The 25,713-nt window shown below is 40.9% G+C and overlaps 1 protein-coding gene across 10 annotated transcripts in view; it reads right to left on the bottom strand.

Moving 5' to 3' along the window:
• The window catches only part of LOC109628819 (RNA-binding protein Musashi homolog 2), a 245,577-nt gene that overhangs the window by 16,406 nt on the left and 203,458 nt on the right, over nucleotides 1-25,713 (bottom strand). For 5 of the 10 annotated variants that reach the window (XM_069539930.1, XM_020086222.2, XM_020086225.2 and 2 more), the window contains one exon: nucleotides 8,778-8,897. The exons of 3 other annotated variants lie outside the window; for them this stretch is intronic. In XM_069539930.1, coding sequence (XP_069396031.1) covers nucleotides 8,778-8,897 — 120 coding nt within the window. The remainder of the gene's footprint in view (nucleotides 1-8,777; nucleotides 8,898-25,713) is intronic. 2 more of the 10 variants (XM_020086223.2, XM_020086226.2) reach the window with 1 other exon arrangement.

The raw sequence follows: 25,713 nt of genomic DNA on the forward strand, positions 1-25,713 counted from the left end.
CGGGCGGAACCTACGACTTTTATGCTCACACTTTACGATGCAACTGACCGCCCACGACATGGAGATCGCAATGAATGTAAACATGGGAAAGGTACCAATGAAGTTTCTTCAAAACAAGACAATCACTACTCAGACAACTCTATTGTGAATGGAAAGAAAGAAGACAAAGAGCAATAAAAACACTGAAAACGAGCTGTTCAGTTCACATGGAAACTACCACCCCATTAATATTAAAACAAGCTCAATACAGTTTGTGTGGTCTCTGTTTGCACGACAGTCAAGCTAAACTTCTAACAGCTTATGTAATAGAAACCTGATTCCAAGATTAGTAACAAAGCCTTTTTAATTTACCCTTCAAATCTCTACCATAGATGCCATACACTGTAAAATAACTGTCCTTCTGAGGTGACGTCAAGAGATCTACCAAGAATTTGCATAAAATTTGCGTGCTGTCGCATTGTCAGCAGGTGTGGCCGGCTGAAAAGTGGCTGAGTTTAGACAGAGGCAGCTGGACAAGAGTGTGATGCACAGACTGCAGGCGCATATTCTCAAAGCCATATATTTTCATCAGTGGCTATCTGATCTGTTATGCAGGATGAGACTGGGCAGAGTGTGCCCACAGCTGCATTAGTATCACCGATCATATCAGTGCGCCTCAGACCGTCCCACTATTAATATTCACACAATCTATCCAGAACAATGGGCCTTTCTTGGACTCCTTTTTTCCACTGGGCACTAATTGGATGTAATTACTCATCTACAAAACAAATGAGCGTGGTGAGGTTGCCTTGGAGACTAGATCAGGGGACCCAGCAGTGCGAATCGTTCGCAGGGCTTCATTTATACTGATAATTATCTCCCCTACCCCCATCCTCTTTCCCTCCTGCCCTCGGTGACCAAGCGCGGCTGCGAGGCGATGGAGAGGGGAGTGTCTTGCAATCATCTGTTACTGACATCATCGGGGTGGCTCTCTTTAAGTGGATAAATGCCCCGCGCTGGTACCCACTTTGCCAGGTGACTGCCTTTAAGGAGGAACCACAAACCTTGAAAGTACCGCTGCTCTTTTTCCACACTGGTTGGAAAATAAAACTAATCACGCTGATGATAAAATACAGCGTCACGCTCTCTGGCCTGCTGCGACTTTGGACTGTGAGGAATATTTTCCCAAGTTTGATCTGCACCAAGTTTGTGATTATTCTTATTTATATTCACATACACATGTTTGACAGCACAATCAATGAGCCAAATGTTATCAAAACAGTTAACGCAAGCATTAAAACCTCAAGGGGATTGACAGGTCTCTTAATACAGGGAGCTACTTTAGAAATAAAACCTATATTTGTATATTTAAAGGCTGCTAAACTAGTAATGTCTGCAAAACATTATTTAAACTGCCCTTTATTTTGAGTGGACTCTGATATACATGAATATGTTTGTTGCTTTTCAAACAAACAAGGGGTTCCTGGGAATTGGGGATTACAAAAATCTATTATCAAAAGTCATTTTCATTTCTGCATATAGTGATTTTTCATGCACTCGTTCCTCCGGTCCCTCGTGGCGCCAGCGAGATTCCTTGGTGGCCATCAAACCACATCACTCTACAGAAGATGTCAATAAACCTGACATGCTGCTTCCCAAATTAGCTTTGAATTTTAGAGCTACCATAATTAGCTTTTCCATTTTCACCAATGTCATTTAAAAATAGCGTGAAAGAAACTAACAGCTCTTTTGCTGTCTAGTCTTGCTTTCACTTTCCATTTGAAATAATCTTTTCTGAATGAATGGCTGAGTAATTAACAGCACTAGACACCCTTTTCAGAGAGCACAGACATTTCATAAATAATACATATTTAATGTCTTGTCATTTTGTGTTCAGAGAAGCTTGGCTAATGAATTTTAACAGATGATTTCTTCTTGCATTTACTCACCCATACTCAGACCTATGTTTTTTTTTTTTTTTACTTTTTTCCCTTTTCCTTGCTTTTCCTTTCCAGTAACGGACAAACTCAACAACGCTACTGATTTATATTTACCTCCAACCTCGGCTGGGAAATGACTGTGGATAGTTTTAAAGAGGAAGATGAAATTCTGATCACTGAATTATGGTTAAAACAATGTGCAACAGTGTAGTAAATCAGTGCCCACTAATTCGCTGCAGGGAAGCCCACACAGGCCACACTAAATGATTTTAATGCAGATTTTAACCTGTGTGGGATCTGGTGTGGTCGGGACAGAGAAAGGGCACGCAGTTATCGACAGTCAGCACAGATTATCCTATCGTGAGTAGGCTCCAAGCTGACAGCCCTGCCCTTTTGTCTGAACACATTTTTTTTCCAGACATGTCTGGTCGGGGTTGTGTGGTCTGAAGAGTCACTATGACTGAAATGCATCTAATGGTCATTTAGATACAGAGAGAAAAGGAATTATCTTTCACAGCATTGTCTCCTAAGACACTGTTATCTGAATGAATGTCAAAATATTCCTGCATCTTATACAATTTAATTTAAAGGCTATTATCTAATAAAACTGCACAAAATATTATCATTTATCACTATTTAAGTAGGTCTGCAATTTACAATATGTATGTTATTATACAACACATTCAATATTTCATAACTAAATTTATTATAAGCCGACAAATAAACCTCAGTCCAGTGAAGCCGTCAGTAAGTTTTCTTTGCAGAGTGTGTTATGTATGCAGCCCCTGGAGGGCAGAGTGGTGATGTCCCTGAAGGCCTGTGCCTGTAACCTTAGAGCATCTGCTACCCACAGCTGTGAGAGCCAACACTTTCGTAGTGGAGGCACAAAGGGACTCTTTGCCCTCCCCGATGTGTCACATCTTTCCCTGGGCCTTAGACAAAAAAAAAAAAACAAGCAGGATGGGCTTGGCATGTCTGCTCATGTTATTTTGCACAAAATACATGTAGAGCGCTTCTGGCCTCAGAGCTGAGCTCTGCAGATTAGCATCTGGGACAAATGGACCTGAGCTCGCAAAGAGCCAGAATGATTAAGCTCAGCGCACGCAGCCAATCCTGCTCTCCTCTCGGGCACTGCTGAAGATCACAGAGCTTGTTGGGAGGGAATTGATAATGATCTTAATTTGGAAATGTCTGTCACGTGTGCTCCCATCTTTTCATTGGTGAAAAAAAAAAAATGGGTGTGAGAAGAAGATGAGTAAAAGAGAGAATGAAACAAAGAAAAACGACTAACTGAGGTTTAGCGAAGGCCAGTCCCAATAAAACTGGAGCTGGACACGTCTGCAATTTATACTCCAATTTCAGCACAACACTGACCACAGCCAACTCTATTTCAGCTTCGAACACCTGAGTCATGTCGGGCATACTGTACACCGCAAGATCCCAGACCTCTGAAGGCAGGCTGTGTGCACATCTCAGGTAAAGTCAAGATCTGAGACTGACATTTGAGTTTGGCAGAAAGCTCAGAGGAAAACAGTCCTCTGGGGTAGACTGGGACCTAGACTGTCAGAACCATCTGCATCACCCACGTATTTCTCTGTCCTCCGACGATGCTACAGCAAAGGAGATTTCACATACGACTATTTTAAAACCAAACCAAAAAAAAACAACCCAAAGAGCACTCTTTTAAAAAATGAGTAAATCATTGACCTTCTCTTGCTATTTCAGTAGCTGGACATCCATTAAATGAGATTAGAATTTAAATGTCTAATGTTAGCATTCAGTTCACGAATAACCAACCTGTGAGTCAGTTAATGCGGCAACTGTGAACAATTTGTGCAGGTTTATCCATCATATCAACAGCAGAAGCTCAGCACAGTATACTTGTCCAAAATGCAGCCCAGGTGCTGGTGCATGCATTAGTCATCTCCAAATTAGCAATTTCCTCCTTGCTGGCCTAACTATGCAGATGTTCAGCCCCTCCATCTGATATTATGTGACTTCCCCCCCCTTTTTTTCCATCCTCCGGTGGAACTCTGTCGTGGTTCAAATCAGGTTCAAAACTGTGATCCAGCCTCACCAAGCCAAGTGTGGGACAAATCCTCTCAACCATCAGGTGACGCTAAACTTCGTCCAGTAGTCGGATCCCTCTGATCTACTTCTACCTTCGAGTTCTAAAATGTCCTTACAAACATGTACAGAGACATGGTAGATGTCCAACATGCTTCTGGGTCAACATCAAGGCAACAAATTACCTCGCCATCTTTAAATACAGACTGAGGACTCAACTCTGATCTGACGCCATCATTGATTCACCTTTACCAAAATAAAACACATTGCCTAGTCTGAAGGCCCTTTCAGATAGGAGGTAATTGAAACACTGCTGCACTCTGAAATCCATTCTTTTCAATGTCAAGCACCACGCAAGGACGTTTTTCTGTAGTGCAAATGTTGAGCTTTGACCACTGTGCCCTGTGACAAACACTTGAGCATCCAGTAGAAACAAAGCTGCCAACCAGACACGATGGAACAAGGGAGGAAAAGTTCATATTGTCTGTGTCTGAGTTTCCCAAGATATTCAGCACAAACCACTTTCTATGTGAAAGGGCCTTGACAAAGTGTTTTGCTTTTTCCTTAAAGGAAACTACAGACACAAGGTTATACATTTTAAACTTGTGCATTTTGTTATAAAGAAATGAACCTACTAAAGAACAACTAGACAACTAGAGAAGTTAATTCTCTGGCAGCTCAAGGACATAATTAACATACATGTATATGCAGGATATACACTTGAAAAGATGGTGCTGCAGAGGCCCCATCTTCAGTAGCTTTTATTGTTATGATACACAACTAGTGCTGCATCTGTGGTGAGCTGTAGTTTGCCACAAGTGCCAGGCCACAGTGAGAAGTCTAAAATACACCTTGTCATCAGCAGCCGCCTGTCACAGAGAGGGACGTCAGCCTGCTGTCATGCTGTCTGTAGAGCACTGGGAGCAGGGTGAAAGAGTCTTCTGTCAGGGAGGGAAAACGTCTTCCACATTCTCACAACTCTGGCATCTACAGAAACATGTTTCCAAACTATGCATGGGACTCAAGTGTTTTTAAATTGAATTCTATCATATTTAACGTTTTTATGTTTTCAAATGAACCTCTCTGGTGTCCTCCCTGTTTCTCTCTTAAAGGGTCAAAGTAGACAAAGTGCACAGTATGTGGTGCTCTATGGGAACTGTAGGTGGAGTCAAAGCACAAAGAATCCACACTTGCATCATACAGGAGCCTTTTTTCCTCCCAACGAAAACCCTATCTGCACTAAAATGAATTCTTTTTTCAAAAAATAAAACAAAAAAATTAACCCACTAGAATTTCTATCCCAGAGTTGATTTGGAGCCGAGTGTGGTGCAAATTAAATTTGTGAGATAAGCCTGAAATGCAGCAACATCCCCAGATGATGCGCAGAGAGGAAGGTCAATATATGTCCTCTGAGCTGTCTGTGTCCATATAGAGAGTAGAGACCGCTGCATGTATTAATTAATCTAGCATCTTCTCAAACACTTTTTATTTGTCAACCAGTTTTGACTCTGTCCAAAAACAACAAATCACACAAAGGACTGCACTGGTTATAGTTAAAGCTAGTTGTTATTGCAACTGTTTTCAAGAACCTCAAGCTCAGTTACCTGCCTGAGAAATACCATCACCTGGAAAACTTATGTCTTAAATTAATTTGATAAATAGTTAATTAACCACAAAATACATCTGATTTAAGGAACATGCTACAGAAGTATTATCACATATAAAATCCAGGCTTTGTGATAATATTCCTGATCCTGCAGCACACGACGACACATCTCTCTGACAGACATTTTCCTGAAAGCAGCATCGTGGCTCTTTAAGTTCCCTAAAACAGGCCCATGATGTCACTGTTTACCACTCCAACCCTCTGTCGCCTCCTCCCCGTCCTTCCTTCACCCCCTGTTCATAATCATTTACTTGTCTCCATCCCTTTCGCAGCTGTCAGAATTAAACTGTTCATAATAGTTGCCATCATGTTTCCCTGCTCCCCTGGCTGCCGCTAACCACAAATCAGCATTCCTTGCTTCTTCGTGATGTTCACCACAATTGTTGGGAAAATTATTTGTTTTGAACATGCAAAAAAAAAGCGGAGAAGAAAAAGAGTTGGAGCATCGAAAAAGAGCATCGGACTGGCTTCCAGTATTCCCTCTGTTGATTTGAATTAAGTTCAAATGAGGGTGGGTTTATTTATTTGTGTTTATATGCAGGTGGGACGCATACACCAAAGCGACTTGTCTGTGTGTTCAGTTTGCATCTTCAGGTATCGCAGCACGCGACGCTGAACATCATGTTTTCGGACTTAATATCCGTGAACGACTGCACAGACCAGACAACATCTGAGTTACAATTAAAACAGATTTTCTCCACCGAGCATCTAATCGTACGTCTGATTAGGAAAAACACACTTCCCGAGAAGCCTGGAGCTGTGTGTTCATTCAGGGGAGCTGTTATTGACACCTATTGAATGATCTGCAGTTGTAAGCGGGTGAAAAGCAGGATGTCTAAATGAAGCCCACAAGTTAATCAATGCTGTGTTTAAGACAGACAGAAACTTGCCTCCGGTTTTTGGTACAAAACTCTCAGCAGATATGTATTTTAATCATTTAACATTAGTTTGCTCATATAATCAACAATAAATTTCAATCTGCGTAGGAATGACACAACACACAATCACTGGAAAGACATCCACATAATCAGGATGATGTAACTCTGAAATGATCGCAGTTTACCATCTAAACAGATAATAGCATGAAATGAATGGCAGAAAAGTAGAAATTGTGAACACTATCTTCCTACTCACTACTGTTAGGAGAGATTGTCCAACTTTGTGCTAAAACTAGAGCAACCTGACATTTTACTATAAGTAGATTAGTTTACCATAAATGGATATCACAATACCACGAGGTGTTTAATCAAGCTTAAAACCTGATTTTGTAAAAACCACGTGCATGCATGTGATATGACCACATAGAGAACCATCCTTGCGAGTGAGCATTTCTGCTCTCATGCACACAAACGTGGTCTTGACCCTCACTATGCGCTTGGAACAGCTCAACGCTCGAATCGTAAACTGACTTTTGAGATGTTGGAGGCGGGGAGAGCATCCCACTCTTTCTATTGGTCAGAACTGACCATGCTTTGATCGGCTGTTTGGTGTGATCACTGACACACATAAGCTCCTGTACCACGATCCATGTGCAGGAAGTCCAGTTAGTGTTTTAATTTTAACTGGACCACACTCCTCTCTGTAAATAAATTTTAGATTAAATCCATAATAGCATTTCTCCCACTCAAAACTGCAATCTCACCAGTCACAGTGTTCATTTAAGAAATCCACAATAACTTCCTCACAGGTAACAATCATATTATAAGATTTCTGCAACTTTGACTGCACTCATTTACAATAAAATCCTTTAAAAGTTTATGTTTAAGATTTAATAGCTAAACTGGAGATATATTGCAGCATATTGCAGCTATAATTAAACTCAACCATTCAAAAAGAACATTTATATATCTGCAATTCTTGCAGTCCACAACTGCCATTTAAACATCCACAACATAAGTCTTCCTGGGACAAATGATGTAACATTTGCCATTGATGTGTATTTAATTTCAGATATCCACATCACATTTTAGATATCTGCAATAGATTTATCACTAAAAAATAGTCAAATTTAAAATTCAATCAGTTGTAACTTGTCAGGATATTAATATCAGTTATATCCATATTTAAAATATTCGGCATGTGCGTCAAAAATATATTGCGACAACCGTCATTATGGACGTCCGCAGTTGTCATTATGAGCAGTAAAAATAGGATCCTGTCCTCTCTGCAGTCTGGAGACTGTGGGTGACGTCATGTTAAATTGACCAATCACGGCAGTAGAGACATTAGCCCCCCATCCCCGCCTCCAGAGTCTCAAAAGTCAATTTAACATGTGACTGTTGAGCAGTTGCGAGCATGGAAGGAGGGCTGAGCTCGCTCTCATCACAGCCCCGTGGAGGACTGCATTTATACACACTGAGCAAAAATGCTGTCCAACGAGGATGTTCACTGTTCACATGGTTTCTGCTGGTTTTGAGACAGATTAAACGCCATTAGAACATTTATCATATTAAATGACTCTCCAAAAAATTACGAAAAGTACTGCACCGTGTCCACATTATATTAAACTTTTCTTTTTACCGAAATGCTTAATGCAAGAAGATTTAAAGAAAACACCTTGAGTTGCTATAAAATATTTGCAGATTCTTGCATCTTCCCAATGATTTTACAGAAGTGGTCTATTTAATATCAATATCCGTTGAAAGCTTCACATACAGATGTTATGGACAGATTCTCGATTGATTGAAATTTGGTCCTACTTGACAATGAATGACAAATTATAGTTAATTTAATTGAATTTGCTTTGATTCTGTGAGTCCTTTTTTTTTAAATCACCTTTAGAACGACCATTGTTTAACAACAATTGGTGGTAGGAGTTGTCCTGTTGGGGCTAAAAAGCATAATAATAATAGTTTTTTTATTCAAAGGAGCGGAAATGAGTTGATAAATGGGCCATAAAGTAGAGATTATACTTCTGAGCAACTTCCTTTAAAAGTGGACATTAAAAATGTGCATATATATTTAGTGATCTTGGATAAAGTAATGTGTATGTAAATCTGTGAGTCTACACTAAAACTGCTGGCGAGTGTAGCATAGGGACTTTGGGCTCTATGTCTATCGGGGGAAGCAGAGCAGGAGAAGTTGGAGAGAGCAGCAGCCACACAGAACATGGACAGAGCGTTTACCTGGCCCTGTGCTCTGTGGGTACGCCAAGTAGCCGCCTCTTCCACGGGCCCCCCTACCTGAGCCACGCGCTGCTGCTACCGCCGCCGCCGCCACCGGTCCGTATGCTGTCGCTGGGAAGCCTGCAGGCACATACACACACACATACACACACATACATCACTTCCTGCACATGGATGAGTACGCCCCAGAGCTACAGGAGAATGTTGATAGCTGCGCCGAGATACGGGATAAAACTGTAGCTGTCAGAGACAGGGGGCTCATGTCAGGGCAACATCTATCAGCAGACTCTTACAGAGCCCACTGTGATATTCAAAACCCTGCAGACCCACTGATCCATACCGAGACGCAGAGAGAGCCGTGAGCAACTCCCTGGATTTTAGGAGGAAAAAGTGCAGATGTTTAAAATAACTATTAACTAAAGAGCACCGTGACAGTAGTGAATCTCCTGAGACATCCTGGTTTAATACGGGTCAAATAAAATAGAAATAAATTTCATGATCACGACTTGATTAAACAAACATACAATACTTCTGTTACTGTATATAAATATGAAAACATCATAATTTATGATGGATCACCAGGAGCAAAATATCAAATCATCTAAAAATATGAATTCAATCCAGAAAAATCTTAAATAAAAGTGACGTACATGTGATCATATTTAGTGCGACACTACAAATGATTACTTTTTTTTCATAGTAGGTTTCTGTCAGGTTGAGAAGGAGCTAATTTGCATTTGTAAACTGACTTTGGGTGTGTTTGCAATTCACCAAGTCCCTGATTATATTAGTGGAAGAATTTGGCTCTGGGGGGTGTTTATGTCACATTCTTTGGATGAAAGATTACAGCCACTTCTGAGCAGCATAGACATGGGCATAATAGCCCTACCTCTGGGGACTATCCCTGCATTTATTCGGGAGTGCTCCCAATTACTGAGTTTCTATGGAATCAGAATCATCCACTGTAATGCAAGAGGCAGAGTATTCCACATTTTTATGTTCGGCTTTTCAGCTGGAAGATATAAAGTGGGGGTAAAAAAACATCTTCCACAATCAGATGGAGACATCTGTTGGATGATTTGACACTCACAAGAGATTTCAATCTGTTAGTTTATATGAAGGCTGAACAAGTCTCTTGTGTTCTTTTCTTCTTAGGTAAACATTTACTGTCTTCCACCGCTGAGATTTTTTTAAGCCTCTGGCTTTAAACGTATATCTATATACACATTCATGAATCTGTCTAATTTGTCAGTTTATGATTAACCAGTAAAATAAGACTTTAATACCAAGCAAATACAAATCCACTTCTTTAGGCTCTGATTATTCCAACAAATATCAGCCTAATAATCAGTCAGTAATTAAGCCAATGCAGTATCTGTGAATTGTAATTACATTGTTGGCCTTAATGAACAAAGTAGTTAGAGGTGGCTGACAGAGGCGAGTCCATGCCCAGGGCCTAGGCTCCTCTCTCAGCACAGGAACGGCATGTCATTAGTGGTGGTGATGAGATTCCTCACTCTGGGCTCAACACCCTCTTTGCCTAATCAGCCTCCTAAAATTATCTCCACAGGAAATGCTTTCCTCACTAGCACAAAGATTTCCACATAACCTGAAGTTTTACTTGATATTTTATATGTTAGATTTTTCCTGTGCACGTCGTGTGTGTTTCTCTTGTTTTGACCATATTTTCCAGAGACTGTGGTTTAGACATTAAAAAATGGCACAGGACACCTTAGAGGATTATTTTTTGAATGCTGTGGAGGTGAGAGGAGCACCAGCGGGTGACCTATTTTCCGAGCCAGCCTGGTACTGCTATTCTACGAAGAGGGGCTCACACAATAGACTGACTGAGGGGGGGTGTATGGGGGGGCAGGGTCAGATGAGCTGCAGCCAAAGAGAAAAACACATAGCTTTTCATCAGCCGGCTGAGAAGGAGGTAATTCACAACTCTGTCGACACAATATGACCACGAATGTGCGTATTGGGTGTGAGGTGCCATCACGCTGCGATGGGCAGGCAGGTGAAGAAGCAAAAGAAATACCACTTTTACCCCCCAACTATCTAACCGCTCAGGAGAGAATAAGGGACTCAGGCGGCATGGCGACAGGGGAGAAGAAATGCAAATGTGACGACAAAGAGGCAACTGAAATCAGCGGCATTTATGCTGCTGCAGCTTTACCAGACCAGGAGCTGAGTCCAACAGCTCAAATGATATTCTCCACCTCTTTTCCTAAAGAAACCACAAATCAACTCTGATACTATGCTAATGATGGCCATGCCCCCCTGCATTTCCACTTCTAGTGTCCCCATGGTTGCGGTGCAGAACAGTGTTCCACGCAGCAACTCTCCACCTCTTTCTCCCTGCCTCTCTCTCCTTTCCTAAGTGCTGAATCCATCTTCCCCTCGCAGCCTTTGTCATGACACCCCCAATAGACCCACTGGCTTGGAAGTTAGTTGCGGGCAAAGTTGTGGTGAGAGATTAACTTTGCAGGATTAGGTGGGTTAATTAATAGATGGCTGCTGCTCATTGTTTTGTGCTCACGCTGTAAGAAGCCACCCAAGAGAAGCGCTGCAGCATTAAATCAATTTCATGGCCCTTTTATTACTGAGGAGATAAAGCCAATATTTAGCTTTCAATTCTTCACAATTATTGGGCCCCTGCTTTGCCACTTGAGTGGCTGCGCTTGGCTGGGGACAAGGACACATCTGTTTATGAGCTGTGGAGGCCTGGGGGCCTTGGTGTCCGGACTCCGGGGAACTGTCCTTAGCTTTCTCTCCTCACGCCCACAGCACGAAAATTCATCCTTCCTTTAGGAGTGCACACGGAAAGGAGAGGACGTTTAATACTAAAAAACGATGTGGTCCCTGCCAAATTCTACAGGCATTTCATCTTCTCTCCAAGCAAATAAATCACATTTTCTACCCACAACCATTATAATGTTATGAAAATGTTTAAAATCACAACAAGACTGGGAGTAAATTTTAAAAGAAAATTTCCAGCCTGAGGTTATTTTATGTAGGAACAAATCCTACAAAAAGCTTCATTGACATTATATTCTATGTCCTTACAGCTTTACCATCAACATGTATTTTTCTGATCCACCAAATATATAGAAATATCGACCATCATTCAGAAATCTATGCAACTGCTCCTTTGTATATTAATCCACATCCCTTCCTACCGAAAATAACCTTTGAGCTGCAGTAACTTGCCAAACTGAATGCCATGCACGACTCCTGGTGTTGTCACTTGTCTGCTGAAGGAGCTCAATGTGCATCCAGAGCACATACTGGTGCTTTGGTGGCATTCTTCTCAGGTGCTTCTACCCACACCTGTATTTTGTGAGTCTCTGTGAACTTGATTGTAGTGAAGGAGGAGAGACGCGGTCGGGGCAGTGTCAGTGGTGATCAAACTGCACGCTGCCATTTTTTTGTCAAACTTTCCTGGGATTTTTTTGCATGCGAGGAACTGAGAGCTTAAAGCTTTGTTTTCCCCCTGGTAAATCTCGGGTCCTTTGCTGAATATTATACTGCTTTTAAAGTGGGAAGCAGAAGGTATTTATGACTGGTTACACCAATTTGTAGCCAAAATCACGATCAATTACATTTTACAATGCTGACATGAATTCTGCTGTCAAACGCTCGACAGGAAGAAGGTGACAAGCTGGCAGACCCATTTGTATTATATCCTGTTATCTTTGCTCTGTCCACATCATTGTAGATATTTTGCAAAGTAATTTTTTATCCACTTTGTCACTCAAACATAAAATGCCTGTTTCTGTGTATTCGTACATGCACATGTTGCTTTGTGTAATGAGCATGTGCCAGAAACATGCTTTAGTTAGCACTACTGTTAGGTCAAATTATAAGTCTGCAGCTTAATTCAGCTTTACAGCTCCATATTACCGACATTCACAGGCATATGCCTCACCCAATATTACTTGGACCACATTATTCTTCTCTGGTATTCGAGAGATTGTTGAAGTAGACTGTCACACCACCTACTGGCCCGGCATGGAAGAGATATTTCATAAAACAGGTCATGTGGATGGATAAAAAAAAAAACAGGAAGGGGTAAGAAATCCATTCAAAAAAATATCCACAGTAGTGTATTATATACGATCTTAACTTAAACAAATAGACCCCTTAAAAATCTACACACTATGACTAATTTAGTCTTTCTTTGTATTTTTTTACTGATCCTTTTTTCTGACCGTGCCTTTGTACGCCTAAGACTCCTCTTTCTGATCCTATTACTCAGAAAACCGCACAATGAAAAGTTGTTGCATTATGCATCAATAAGGTCCTATTTATGTCCTACCAGTCTGACAACAGCTTGACTGATGTTAATGTAATCTGTACAGTTCTTTGGCCCAAAACTGCCAGCAGCAGCTCCCCCATCACTGACAAAGGAGCTCCATCAGTCACAGAGCACTCCACTTATTTCTGCTATAAGAAGACTGTCAACTGTCTAATGCACAGGAGGAGCCCAGGGACAGCTGATCCTTCTGTGGAGGCCATATGGATCAAATATGCCCATGTTTTAATGTCACCATGAAATTAAAAACTAATAGAGCCTAGAACTACATTAATACTTAATTTTCAGTGGCCAAATGGTGTAAAGCAGATGATGATAGAGAGTGAACATAATGCTCAGATGGTTTAGACAATGTATATGATGTGTGGCATCAATATTTTTAGTTTAACATTACATGAGCAGGAAAAAACACTGATAACTAATACCTTTACCAGACATATATTGTCTTTTGGGTGTAGTTAACCGGGGTTAGCTTTATTACAGCTAACAGAGAACAATGAAAGAAGCCGTTCTTCCTGCAGCTACAGTAGATTTTGGGGGCAGACAGCAGGAGTAAGACAGATGAATGGTACAGAGCAGAGGTGAGTGAGACGAATGAACAGAAAATGACATTAGCCACATCAGTGGAAGAGTAAGACAAAGAGAAGAAAGGACAGGAATGAATGAGAAATCGAGGGGGGGAAATAAGGCCAGGACTCAGGAGTCCAATTCATTCTCATGAAAATCTGTAAGGTTTTTTGGACAAGAGAAACTTGGCAAGGAAGGGGACTATATCATACTCAGGAAAAACGTAAGCCACATCTATAATTAAGTGCTATTCTTCTGTATCGTAATAGCATGAGGTACTATTTCACAGAAAAAATATTTTTGTGGGCAAAACACTTCAAAAGTTCAACAAAGACATTTGCGATGTCAAAATACTGGAAGATGTAATATCTAAATGGTTTAAAAAAACTGTGAAAGTATTTATTTTGAAGAATGGTCCCTTGTCAGTGTTGAATAATTGATGAGTTCTATTTTAATCTTGTACAGTAGCAAGCCTGGAAGAACTGCACTAGTTTAATTTCCAGTGATGCATCACATGTAAGATCTTACGTGTAATTTAAAAAGTATCTGATACAGTTGTCAGCTAATTAAAATTAAGTTCAAGAAGAATGTGGTTAGTGGCTAACTTTGCTACTAAAATGTATTTTAAATTAAACTGCTACTGACACTAAACATGTTCATGAATTATTCATGAATTTAAAGGACATATGGAGAAAAAAATTCTGAGATTTCAAGAATAATATTGTACTTCAACAAGAAAAAAGGTCATATAATTACAAGTGCAAGGAGAACCTTTGCTTTGCCACTCCTTCTAGTTCCCTGGATTTCTTTCTGAAAAGCACAGGCATTATAGTTGACACTACCAAACATTTCCTCCGCCACAAAATAAGGCGACTTCTTCCAAATCTATGTGGTTCCTTTTTAAACAAACAATCAACAAAGTTTCTGACATAAGTCCTGATACGTATAAACATTGAGATGCTGTTATTTGTAAAACTTTCGTATAACTTAACAAGATGCCCCACATTTCTCATTATAATGCAGGGGACAGGCTGATCTTTTGATATTACCCCTGTAAAATGACACATAGCTGTTTTTTTTCATCATATTACTCATTTATTCTTTTAAGATTAAACCTTTTTTCTATTGAAATAACAATACGATTCTCAATACATTATTATTTTTTTCATTTAAATGGCCCTAATACCTTGTCATAAGGTTCACTAGATAACACTTTTGCAAAACTGGAAAGCAAATACATCAAAGCACTGATGCTCAACACCTTAGAGCTGCCCTACGTCCACATACATTTATCATATCTTGTAGTTTACTGCCAGACTCTAAAAAAAATAAAGGATGAACCAGCAAAAAAAATCTGAGAACATTTAATGTAAAAAAACATAACAAATCATAGAGGAGGTACATGTTTCTTTCAGTCAGTGTATCACAGTGAGAAGGACAAGCCAGCGGAAATAAGTCTGTTGATAAGTCATAGCAGAGGCAGTGAAGCACATTGCCGCCTTCGCACAGGGGGAGGGAGGCATTCTGGCAGAGATGGAAAACTGACTCCACTTCACATTATGCTTCATCAATAACCTTTCATAAAATGTAGAGAAATGTATGGAGACAAATAAACAAAACAAAGGCATAAAAAATATAAATCAAAGTCATAAAAGAGACAGCCACCTAGCAAGACATCTTTTCATCTCCAGATTGACAAGTGTCCCATTGTTGTCATCCTTCAGCACCACTTTGTTGTTGTTGAAAGCATCTCTGGGTTGCTGTTATCAAAGGCATAAATCACAGAGCTGGAGAGAGCCAGGTGGCTTTCATATGAACTGCTGCACACATGCTCATGTCTCACCTCTCCTCTGATCAACAGAGACCCACAGCACACACAGAGATTCCCCATCATATAAAATACAGAGACTGCTGTCTGGGAATGAGCCAGAAAGGGGAGAGGGAGAGAAGCATTTACATGCACACCAATAATTCAATTATAACCAGACTAATGCAATACGCATATTATTGCAACTCTCATGTAAACACCTTAACCAGGTTATCTTACTCACATTACGGCCCTAATCAGAGTAAGCATAACTTGATTAACAGAGCCGGGTTGCTTGTCAATCATTCAAATTAATCTTGCCACGTGTACGTCTGGTTACTTTCGGTGTTTGGATTCTGTGGATGCATCTCAAAGGTCATACAGAACAGGATGTCAAGCATGTTTGAAATGATAGCTAGAGAAGAGATGATAGCAAAACTAAATTAAAATGAATCACCACATGTCCCTTTGTACATTAACTTCTATCATACACTTCATTTAAACTTGAAGTATCTTACTGGCAAAGTCAGGTTGAACTTAATTACAACTGTTAAATGGGCTCTCTACTGATTTTACACATCAGCTTCAGTTTACTCATCGTGATGAGCACTACCAATCAAATTCAGTTGAATAATGACTTTAATGGCGTAAGAGGAACCGCTCAGTCTCAACCATAGACTGTAAATGAAGATGGACGACATGACGGCTCCAAAACGTGAAGCCAAATTATCTTTAGCCTCTGGTGGCTGGCTGCACCTATAGTCTATAAAACCAATAGGGTTGGGAGACACAGTCGAACACACAATTACACATAACGTTTTTTTCTCAAAGGTGTTTTCTGTAATTTGAGGTTGTTCTAATCACACTGATGTGTAATTTGAACTAATTACTTATTTGATGGTATAAAAACAAGGTGAAAGTTTATTTACGGCTGAGACGGATTATAGTCATGATTGGTTGAGCACATTTGTGATGATTTCAAGTGCCCAAGATGGCAGCGCATATATCCAGGATATTTTGGATTAAATGTTGTATGTTTATATACAGTGTATGGTCTCAACAATAACCCTGATGACTTCATCAGTTATTTTAGCTTGAGCTTAGAGTAAAGACTTTAACAAAAAGCCTGTGTCGTGTGTGGAGCTGAAAGATAACGGCATTTATTAGAAAGTGATAATCTAATACAATACACTATCAAGTTACATGATAAGATTTGTAGGACCCAGTATGTTTGGGGCTTAACTCAAACTAGGGACTAATACTCTGACTATGACCTCTGCTAAATCGCTTTCGATCATTCTTATATAAATCTTCATGGAACTGCAAAAAAAATCGCTGTATTTTATCTCTGTAATCAGAGCAATTGTTTGTGAATATACAATATACCTGAGAAAGGCATTAACAGACTGACTGAATACAAGTGTAAGTTTACATGAATAAAATATGTAATTAAACATAATAACAGTAGTATTCCAGTTATACTACAAAATGACACAATTCAATACAAGTTATTTTGACCTATTTCGTCACTTGTATGAGAACAACTATTCCTTCTTTAATAATAATTAAACAATAAATGAACACTTGACAGTGACAAATTTACCACTGTTAGAATCTCATTTGACAGTGAAGTTGCATTTCATCCAAGAGCTACTGTAAAAAAAAAAACCTGAGCTTATCAATAGGATATTCCAGTATCATAAACAACTGTTCCTGAAAAAATGGATTGACATGCTGGTTAGCATAACAGTTGTTGACAGCTGCTGACATTACACACTTCTGCATTGTGCAGTTTTTTCACAACAGCTGACCACATTACTCAGTGCGTTGCTTCATACCCTGAGCAAGTCAAAATGTGTCCCAAATAAGAGTGGAGAGCATCAGCCTCAAAAATAAAAGAAAATGTGTCCTGTGATAACCTTACAAAATGTCTTTATGACCCCTGACCTCAATACCAAAAAGAAAAGTACATTTTCTGTTTCTCACATACAAGTTACGTACATGTGGGTCTAGCGTGTGTGTGTGTTTGTATTTGTCTGTGTCCCTTAACCCATGCTGTGCCTCTTTTTTCTAAAGGTTTCTGTATATAATGAAACCATTTGGCTCACTCATCCTTTGCCATTAAGACTTTCATGTGGCTTTTGATTGGGGAGAGAAGAAGTCAATTACAGAAGAGGAGTGAACTCTGAGCTCAGAAAAGCCTGGCTTTATAGTAGTAATTGTACCTGTATCTTAGACCTTTGAACTAAAAATGAGGAGGAAGGAAGAGAAATATTTCAGAAGTATAGCGAAGTCAAAAATCTGCCCCTTTACAAGATATAAACGTGCTAAAATAAAAAAGGACACATGAGGTCACATCATCTTATCCACTGTAACCACTATACCTCAGAGGCTGGACAGAAATCTATAGATTTCACATCCATCTTCCTGGTCAGAGCAGTGTCTCGTAAAGCCCCCACAATACTGCAGATAGTAAACATATAATGTGGAGAAATCCACAAGAAGGTCAGAGGTTAGGTAAGGTTGATCTTCGGATCAGCCTCCCTGGAGCCTGCAGGGACTGAGTGATTTGCTCAAGGATACTTCAGCAGGGGTGGATTTTTGCTGACGAGGGTGCTCGACCCGGAGCCCTTCAGCTGAAGAGCGGTCTCCGTTCTCGCTGCAGGATCTGACAACTCATAATGAATTGCAGATTGCCTTAGCTGTTCCTACATCACATGATGATGTGTTCTATGCGAATGAATCAATCATAAATTAGGATTTATAAAAATGTCCGTATGAGGTTCCTCAAAATACCCTCGAACTTGAAATACCCCCAGTCTGCGCAGCTGTGAATGCACATCATATGCATGGAGACGTACGTCAAGTGCGAGTTACTGTGATGCTGTGTATATTGAGCTCAGGAAAAGCTCGGAGTCTCTTACTTCACTTCTCGATGACAAGAGTGCCGTTTCTTTGTAGCTGAAGTGCATGGCAGCATAGCATCAAAGGGGACAAACTGGACTCTCTTTTGAAGTGTAGCCACACTTTTAACCTCTTCTTTGTGCTCCTTCCTGTGCACTTCAGTAAAAAAGGAAGCTGCTCCTATGCTAGAAACTTGATCTAAACACGTTCTGCTTTCACACAAGGGCACTCAGTGACTCACACACATACAGTAGTTAAGACGAAGTAGAGTGTCAAACGAAAAAAGCAGAAAAAATGCTTTTCAAACGCAGAGAGAATTCTGGCCAAGTAGATAAGGAAAAAAATCTAATCAATTTAGTTGTCGAAACAGAGACACTGGTTTGTGAACGGGACAGGGGTCTTGGCTTACAACCCTTACACCAAGGCAGTTTATGATGGTGACTTAAATAGAGACAGAGACAGGGAGGACACAGATGTCTGACCTTGCAGTGGTGCTTATGTAATGGTCTGCTTCAGTGCATTAAACTGCAGTGCTTCTTTCCAACCTGCATGGGATCAGTGAAGGCAACATGTCTCTGCAGTCCAATCTCCTCTGACATCACTTGTGACACTCGGAGAGTATGAAAAGGTCCTGTGAGCTCAGAGTGAATCAGCTGTTATGGCCCCGCCTGTGAGGTCCCGATGGAGCCAATCATACTAATTAAAGTAGACTACTTAAGCCTCTTCTCATTAGTGTCCAAGTAAACAGCCTTAATTTTTTATGCATTTTAATGCCCATCTCCCAGTTCTGAGGGGGGGGGGGGGGGGGGGGGGGAGTGGAGGGGACAGATGAATGATGAGGGGAGGGGCGGGGGGATTTCAGGTTTTCTCAAATGAATGAGTGCATTAAGCGTCATTTCACCATTTGATTTAAATGTGTTTGTGTGTTTGCGTTGATCACTGAGCTCCGACACAGACTTGCTTTTGCAGATGATTTATATTGAAAATGAAATGTATTAATGTTAGTAATAATAATTACAAGCAGCCTTGTCGACACTATTTCATGAGTATAACTTTAATGCTGAGCACTTACAGCCAGCTCCATGCACTGCGGTTACACAATCTAGCACTGCTCTAGATACCAGGGGCAAGTAGGGTAAAATGTGGCATGACTCAAAAATAGCACTGCAACATTGGCTTCTGCTTACTTACGTAGTTACTGGCACTGTAAACAATGTTTCCACACAGAGTGGAGGTATGCAGATGGCTCTGTGCTATAATTAGAAATATACGCATACATGTTTATATATGTTACCATACGTCCCTGCACAAGGGAAAGAGGGGATGAGAACAACCAGAGAGCTATTAGCACAGACAGCAGGAGGGCGGGATGGAGGGGGAAGCCGGGTAGAGATGGAGCAAGTACCCGACTCTCTGAGCCTGGAGCTCTCGAACAGTGGGTGGCATCAAAACAACAGGCAGAAGACACAGAGCATGGTCTGACAGACACACATATTGAACTCCGCTGCCTACTTCCACGTCTGCACTCCCTCTCTGTCCCCCTGCTGATCTCCAGCAACGTCCAGAGGTGTCAGACATGTCCGAGGCAGGGCAGCTTGAGTTTCATTTCTAGACCTGCAGCTCAAACGTCGAGACATAATGAGCTTTAGCGTTGCCACTCTGCCTCTTACAGGAGCTCATCTTCCCCACCACAGGAACCTAGACTGTGGATCTCCATTGCAGACTGTTTGCCTGCCTCAGTGTGTGAGGATGTGTCTGCTGTCCTGGGGTGAGTTAAGACCTGGGCAAATGAGGTGAGCCTTCTCTTCTACTTTCAGGAAATAGCCAGCCTATCAGCGCTGCCTCTGTCAGAGCGCAGTAGCTGGTTTTGCTCACACGTGCATGTGCACGTGGCATGACTTGTGTTCTTGCACGCAGATAGACCAGTGCACATTGCATCAACAAAGAAAACATAAAACTATACCACAAAACAATAAAAAAAAAAACAACACTCACCCTGTTAAGAGCTGAGGGTCATACAGTAGAGTGCTGCTACACCTGTTGAATCAATCCAGTGCTCACAGAAACATGTTCAGTACCGTACAGTAGCTTACACTGTCTGCAAGCACAGAACATGCACATAAACAGATGTGACGTTGCCTAATAGACAACAAAGCTGATCTGGGAACAGTCTCTCTCTCTCTGAGTGCACATGGAGAAGAAGACAGGGCTTGACATACAGTGCTGTCCACTGACGTCAGAGCTGCAAACTCACTGCTGTCACTGTGAACGGAGTCATGGCCTGAGGAGGTGTGTGTTTGTGTGTGTGTGAGTGTGTGTGTGTGTGTGTGTGTGTGTGTGTGTGTATGCGTGCGCATGCATTGCTGTGGAGACAGTGAGTCAGAGAGGCAGACAGGAAAGCAGAGAGAGACCCCTAGTAAAGTCCCTCCACCTCTTTTGCCTTCATAGGCAGCCTAGAAGAGTCTTTGAATTTGTCAGTTTTATGTCTGTGAACGTTTGTGATTTTCCAAGCGTGTGTGAGATAGATGCACTGTGCATGGCCGTTCAAGTGCATGGGATCACAACGCTCCTCGTCAGGCCCTATTTTAAGGCCTGCGACTCATGGAGTGTCCCGGCCTTCACAGACTCATTGGGCAAATGATCAGCCTTGGCAATTAAAGCCAATCTGTGAGTCAGTGTGGCATCAGGAGGGCCATCTGCTTCCAGCCCTGTAGCACTCACTCTGGCCTGTGGGACCACTTGCTGGGGTCACGGCTCACCCAGCTTATACGGGGATGGTCACAGGATCTAAGGAACAATCTGCTGTGTAACTCCAGTTCAATAGAAACCTGTTCCACCAATAGGTCTGCTCTGTCTGTGTGTGTGCCACTGCCACGTCTCAGGAGTGCAGTAAAAACACAAACAGTGGGATCTGTCTCATGGAGGACAATGTTACATGCACCCGCGACACAGGTTGGCTCCTCATCCGCCTCAGGCCATTGATTTTTTCCACCTGTTCCAATACTGTAGCCAAGAAGTGTCCTGACAGGGGAAATATAAGATATCTGAATACTAAAGAGAGCTTCAACTCTGCTGATAATGACTGAGCATTGTGTTCCAGACCACATCATCATCATCCCTGCAGGAGGTAATGAACCAAAGCCAGCAAGACAAGAGTTTTATTTGGCAGAAAGTTTGAAAAGTACAATCAAACTTTGTTTCAATGAAAGGAGAGAAGTTCTTAAAGATTGACTGTAGCTGGAAGTGAATTCATTTTAGTTTCTCAGAAAGTATAATTCTCTTTTAATCAGAAAGTAGTAGTCAATGTCAATGGTGGCTCAGATGTCTAATGCGAGCGCATTAACGAAAAACCACTAGGACAAAATCAACAACACAAATACAAAAACCACAGGACCACCGCTAAAGTAACAACACCACAACATGAATGTAAAAATGACAACACAACTGAAAGGACGGCTCACTTCTGTTGTGTGGCTTTTGTAGTTGGTGACATTTACTTACTGATAAAGAGAGAACTATATATTCAGGGACTGACACACAGGAAACATGGACTCCACGTGAAGCCCATTTTCAGCCAGGACCTCATTGATCTATACACAGGATGCAGCTACATACTGTACCTTCTCTGTCATGGGCCACCAAGCTTTGTTCACAGCAATATATCGTCCTTGTCAACACATTTCCATCTCCCAACAGCAGACAGTTAAAGCTAAACCCTGGGAGGCTAAATGATGTTTCAGGCCAATGCCCTGTTGTGACCTCTGGTGCATTTATCATAAGCTTGGTTGGCTGTGACCCAGTTTCTCGGGGCATGCAGCCCTCAGGAGCAGTATATCATGCCAACTACACAGGTCAGCGGCTCCCTTTCCCTATATGCCACCTACTGAGAGGGCAGCTGTTCCTTGTACCTTTGCACACTTCACCTACAGATGAAAAGGGGGTTGAAAAGGTCAGCGGGCTTGTTTTCCCTGATACTTCCAATCTCATAAGTAGTAACAAGTGTCTCTTTGGGAGATGGTGTGACACAAATCTTGTTTCTGACTTCTATTTATATTTTACAAACCTGTTGCTTGACCACGTAACTTGTTTTCTTGTATGTGCCTTTGAATCCTACATAAATGAGTGTGACTCAGTGGATGAAGACTGTGTGTTTTATGCAGTATTCTCCTTCTGGCTAGTTTTAGCTTAAAACTCCCCTTCGCTGTGGGAAACAACAACATTTGAGCTAAAGCAACCCACGCTCAGGAAAGGGCAAGTTGTGATGAAGATTTGCATTGAGTAATCACACAGCTGACTCTTTTTTTTTTTTTACTGTTTTCTTTGTGGGGAATGACCTCAATCCCTCCATGTTAAAATGTTCAACCAAAACAAGCCCTTCCCCTTACAACAATATTTTTCAGTGGCACCATAGCTGCATTATGGACTTGTTGCTGCCAAATTGCCAATTGATGTTGCCAGACCATTCTGTAGTACTAACACAGCCCCGTGGAGGTCTGGCTTTGTGAGACTATTGACGTTCCAATACAATTTATCCTTCATTCAACTCTGAAACCTGGACTATTTCAATATTTTGGCCTTCCTGTCACATTGCTTCCTACTGATTGTTATTTCTCTTGTGTTCACCTTTTGCTTTGCTGTCAAGGGACTTTGTAAACTCAGTTTTTGAAGGTGCTATATAATTATTTTGACATTATTATTATTTTGTTATATCTAGATATCGGTCTGGATACGTTTTACGTATTAGCGCCACTTGCTCAGAGGGATAAGTTGACTTTGTTTGCTATTTTATGTGAATGTAAATGTCACTTATCACAAATGTTCTACCAAACCTCTTTCAAAATTCTGTCAGTTTATCAAAACATTACTTGATATAAGTAAATAGAAGAACATTTTATTTAATAAACAAATTTGCTTTCAAAGCCAAATTTGATTCACAGACAAAATCCTAAGTCGAGTACAACCTCGAGACAAACCAATTAAAAAAACCCAGATACACAACACTAGTTAATATAGGTTGCTGTGAGAAGGAGACACAAGCAGCATGTTTCATTTTCCTGGATAGTTTATGTCTTTAATGTTAACCTAAAATTACCCACCCCTCTGTCCTCATTGCATCCATGCTGCACTTACTGCTGTCCTCTCCTCTCCTTAATCATCCTTTCCCTCCGTTCTTTTACTACTTAAGAGGCTGACTCACTGGGCCTGAATCGCTGTTTGTCTGTCATGACATCTGGAGTAGCTGGATGACGGAGTGTTATGTCTTTCTCTCACTCAGTCTGTGTCTCTCCCCTGATGGGATCCCACTAACGTCTTCATCCCTGGTTTTTCAGTGTAGCATAATGACCTCCTAGGAGCAGCCCTAATGGAGCCATAATGGTCATTTATGCCAGGGGAGGCTCTGAGGGCACGGTGGTGGAGGCAGCAAGTCGCACAAGAACACGGCAGAGAGTGGAGAGAAGCTCTCTCAAGTCCCTTCATACACAGATCCTGAATCTCAGTCTTTGTATGACTGCGCCGTCTTTCTATGTGTATGTGTGTGTGTGTGCTTTTAACTGTGCATTCATGTGCACATAATGAAAGGAATAGATACAAGACTGGTTAACAATAGAAAGTACAATATGAATGTATGAGGGGTGTATCCCTGCTTTTCATGTTCACTTCTCTAGCTCATTCATATGCATTATGCACACATGCATACACCATTTTCTTTTTTTAATTACATTTTCCTCATACGGACAAGCTTCTTATTCATGCATACATCATACACACAATAGACTATGCTACAATGTTTAAACCTCTTCATATTTCTCCTTCCATATTTGCTGACACCATTAGCAGCAGAAACTGCACTGTACATAAACCACAATGCATAAACTTGCACTTATTGTTAGGAATGATCTTCTTCCCACCCATTTTGCATTTTAATATGCACCGCAAACAAAGGAATCTTTCAGTGAACACAGTCTGAGCCCGAGGTAATCAAAGACAACTAAGTTCAATGTACTGTAAAGCTGAGATCAAATAGGATACTTCTTTGAATGTGGCTTTCTCCAAACTCACGCTTTGAATGTGGCACATCCTGGGATGTTCCCCTGGGCGCTACAAGTTGAATTATACAATAGCACATTTATCAGCTAGCTAATGCTAATTAGACTGCTGCATAAAAAGGAGAATAATGTACAGTAATGTTCCTTATACCTTGACAGCCACTGTTTTTCCTCAGTTTCGAGCCATTATCACAGCAGGATTTGGGGTTTTAGTAAAAGAAAGAAACAGCATCCTATCTAAACCACTTGTTATCTACATAAAAAATATAGTCATTATCTTGTGGATTTGATCTCCTCGAGTAAAGATGTATTTTGTAACCTCTGTTTTGAAATGTATGGCAGTGTGAGGCGAGTGCGACTTCTTTGTAGGTGACAAAGATTGTGGAGAAATCTTAGAAGAAGTGGTGAAGCAAATGTGAGTCAGCTAAAAACATGACAGATAAATTCCTCACTTCCACCATCGCAACAGGAGCATCTTAATTTCAAGCAAACTTCAGATGTGTCTTCTTTGGGAGCTATCTGAAAAATCTGTGCTGTCTACCTGTTTTGAGCTGCAGTACCGGGGGACTGGTGTGCACTTTAATGTCTAACAGACTCAAACTGAGGTCCTTTTGTACCTCATTTTAATTCAAAGACTACAATTTCAAATTCCGTTTGCTCTTTGTAGCCTGATAAACGCTCTGAAGTCTAATTTAAGACGGATTCTGTAACACTGCATTTTCATACTTTAATTCTTTCCACATCTGTCTTTTAAATAAAATTAACTCATGGATTCATAGAGTAATGAAGGTGAGAATACATGATCATATATTTGATGGAAAAATGCAACATTGTGAGTCAAAATCATACAAATAACAAGTCATTAGTGAGGTTTACTATACATTCTACAGCTGTATGTTCATAGATATTGTTCTGCAGATGCAATATCTGAAAATAAAAAAACCTGAGCTCTTACATTCATATATATGAAGCGCTCTGTTATCACTAAAGCTTTCTGAGAGTTAAATAGGATCCCTGCCAATGTTGACTTCTCACTTTAACAGCCTATTTTCTTTTTTAAATACCTCCAGTTGGTGATAGTAACAGTGCAGTAGTTGTTAAATGTTAAAGTTCAAAACTACAAATAAACATATTTTCTTACTGCACACTGGTGGTATCAAGTTTCAGAGATTATCCCACCATGAGATGAATGACAGAAGTGCCTCAATAAAACTGTTCTCAGTGAGCAGTGGTGGATGTAGGAATTTTCTGAATGAGTAGGGGCCACAATTTACACAGAGGAGCCAGTGCCAT

The sequence above is a fragment of the Paralichthys olivaceus genome, chromosome 15 (genome assembly GCF_024713975.1).
Source record: "Paralichthys olivaceus isolate ysfri-2021 chromosome 15, ASM2471397v2, whole genome shotgun sequence".
In the NCBI taxonomy this organism is placed as follows: domain Eukaryota; kingdom Metazoa; phylum Chordata; class Actinopteri; order Pleuronectiformes; family Paralichthyidae; genus Paralichthys; species Paralichthys olivaceus.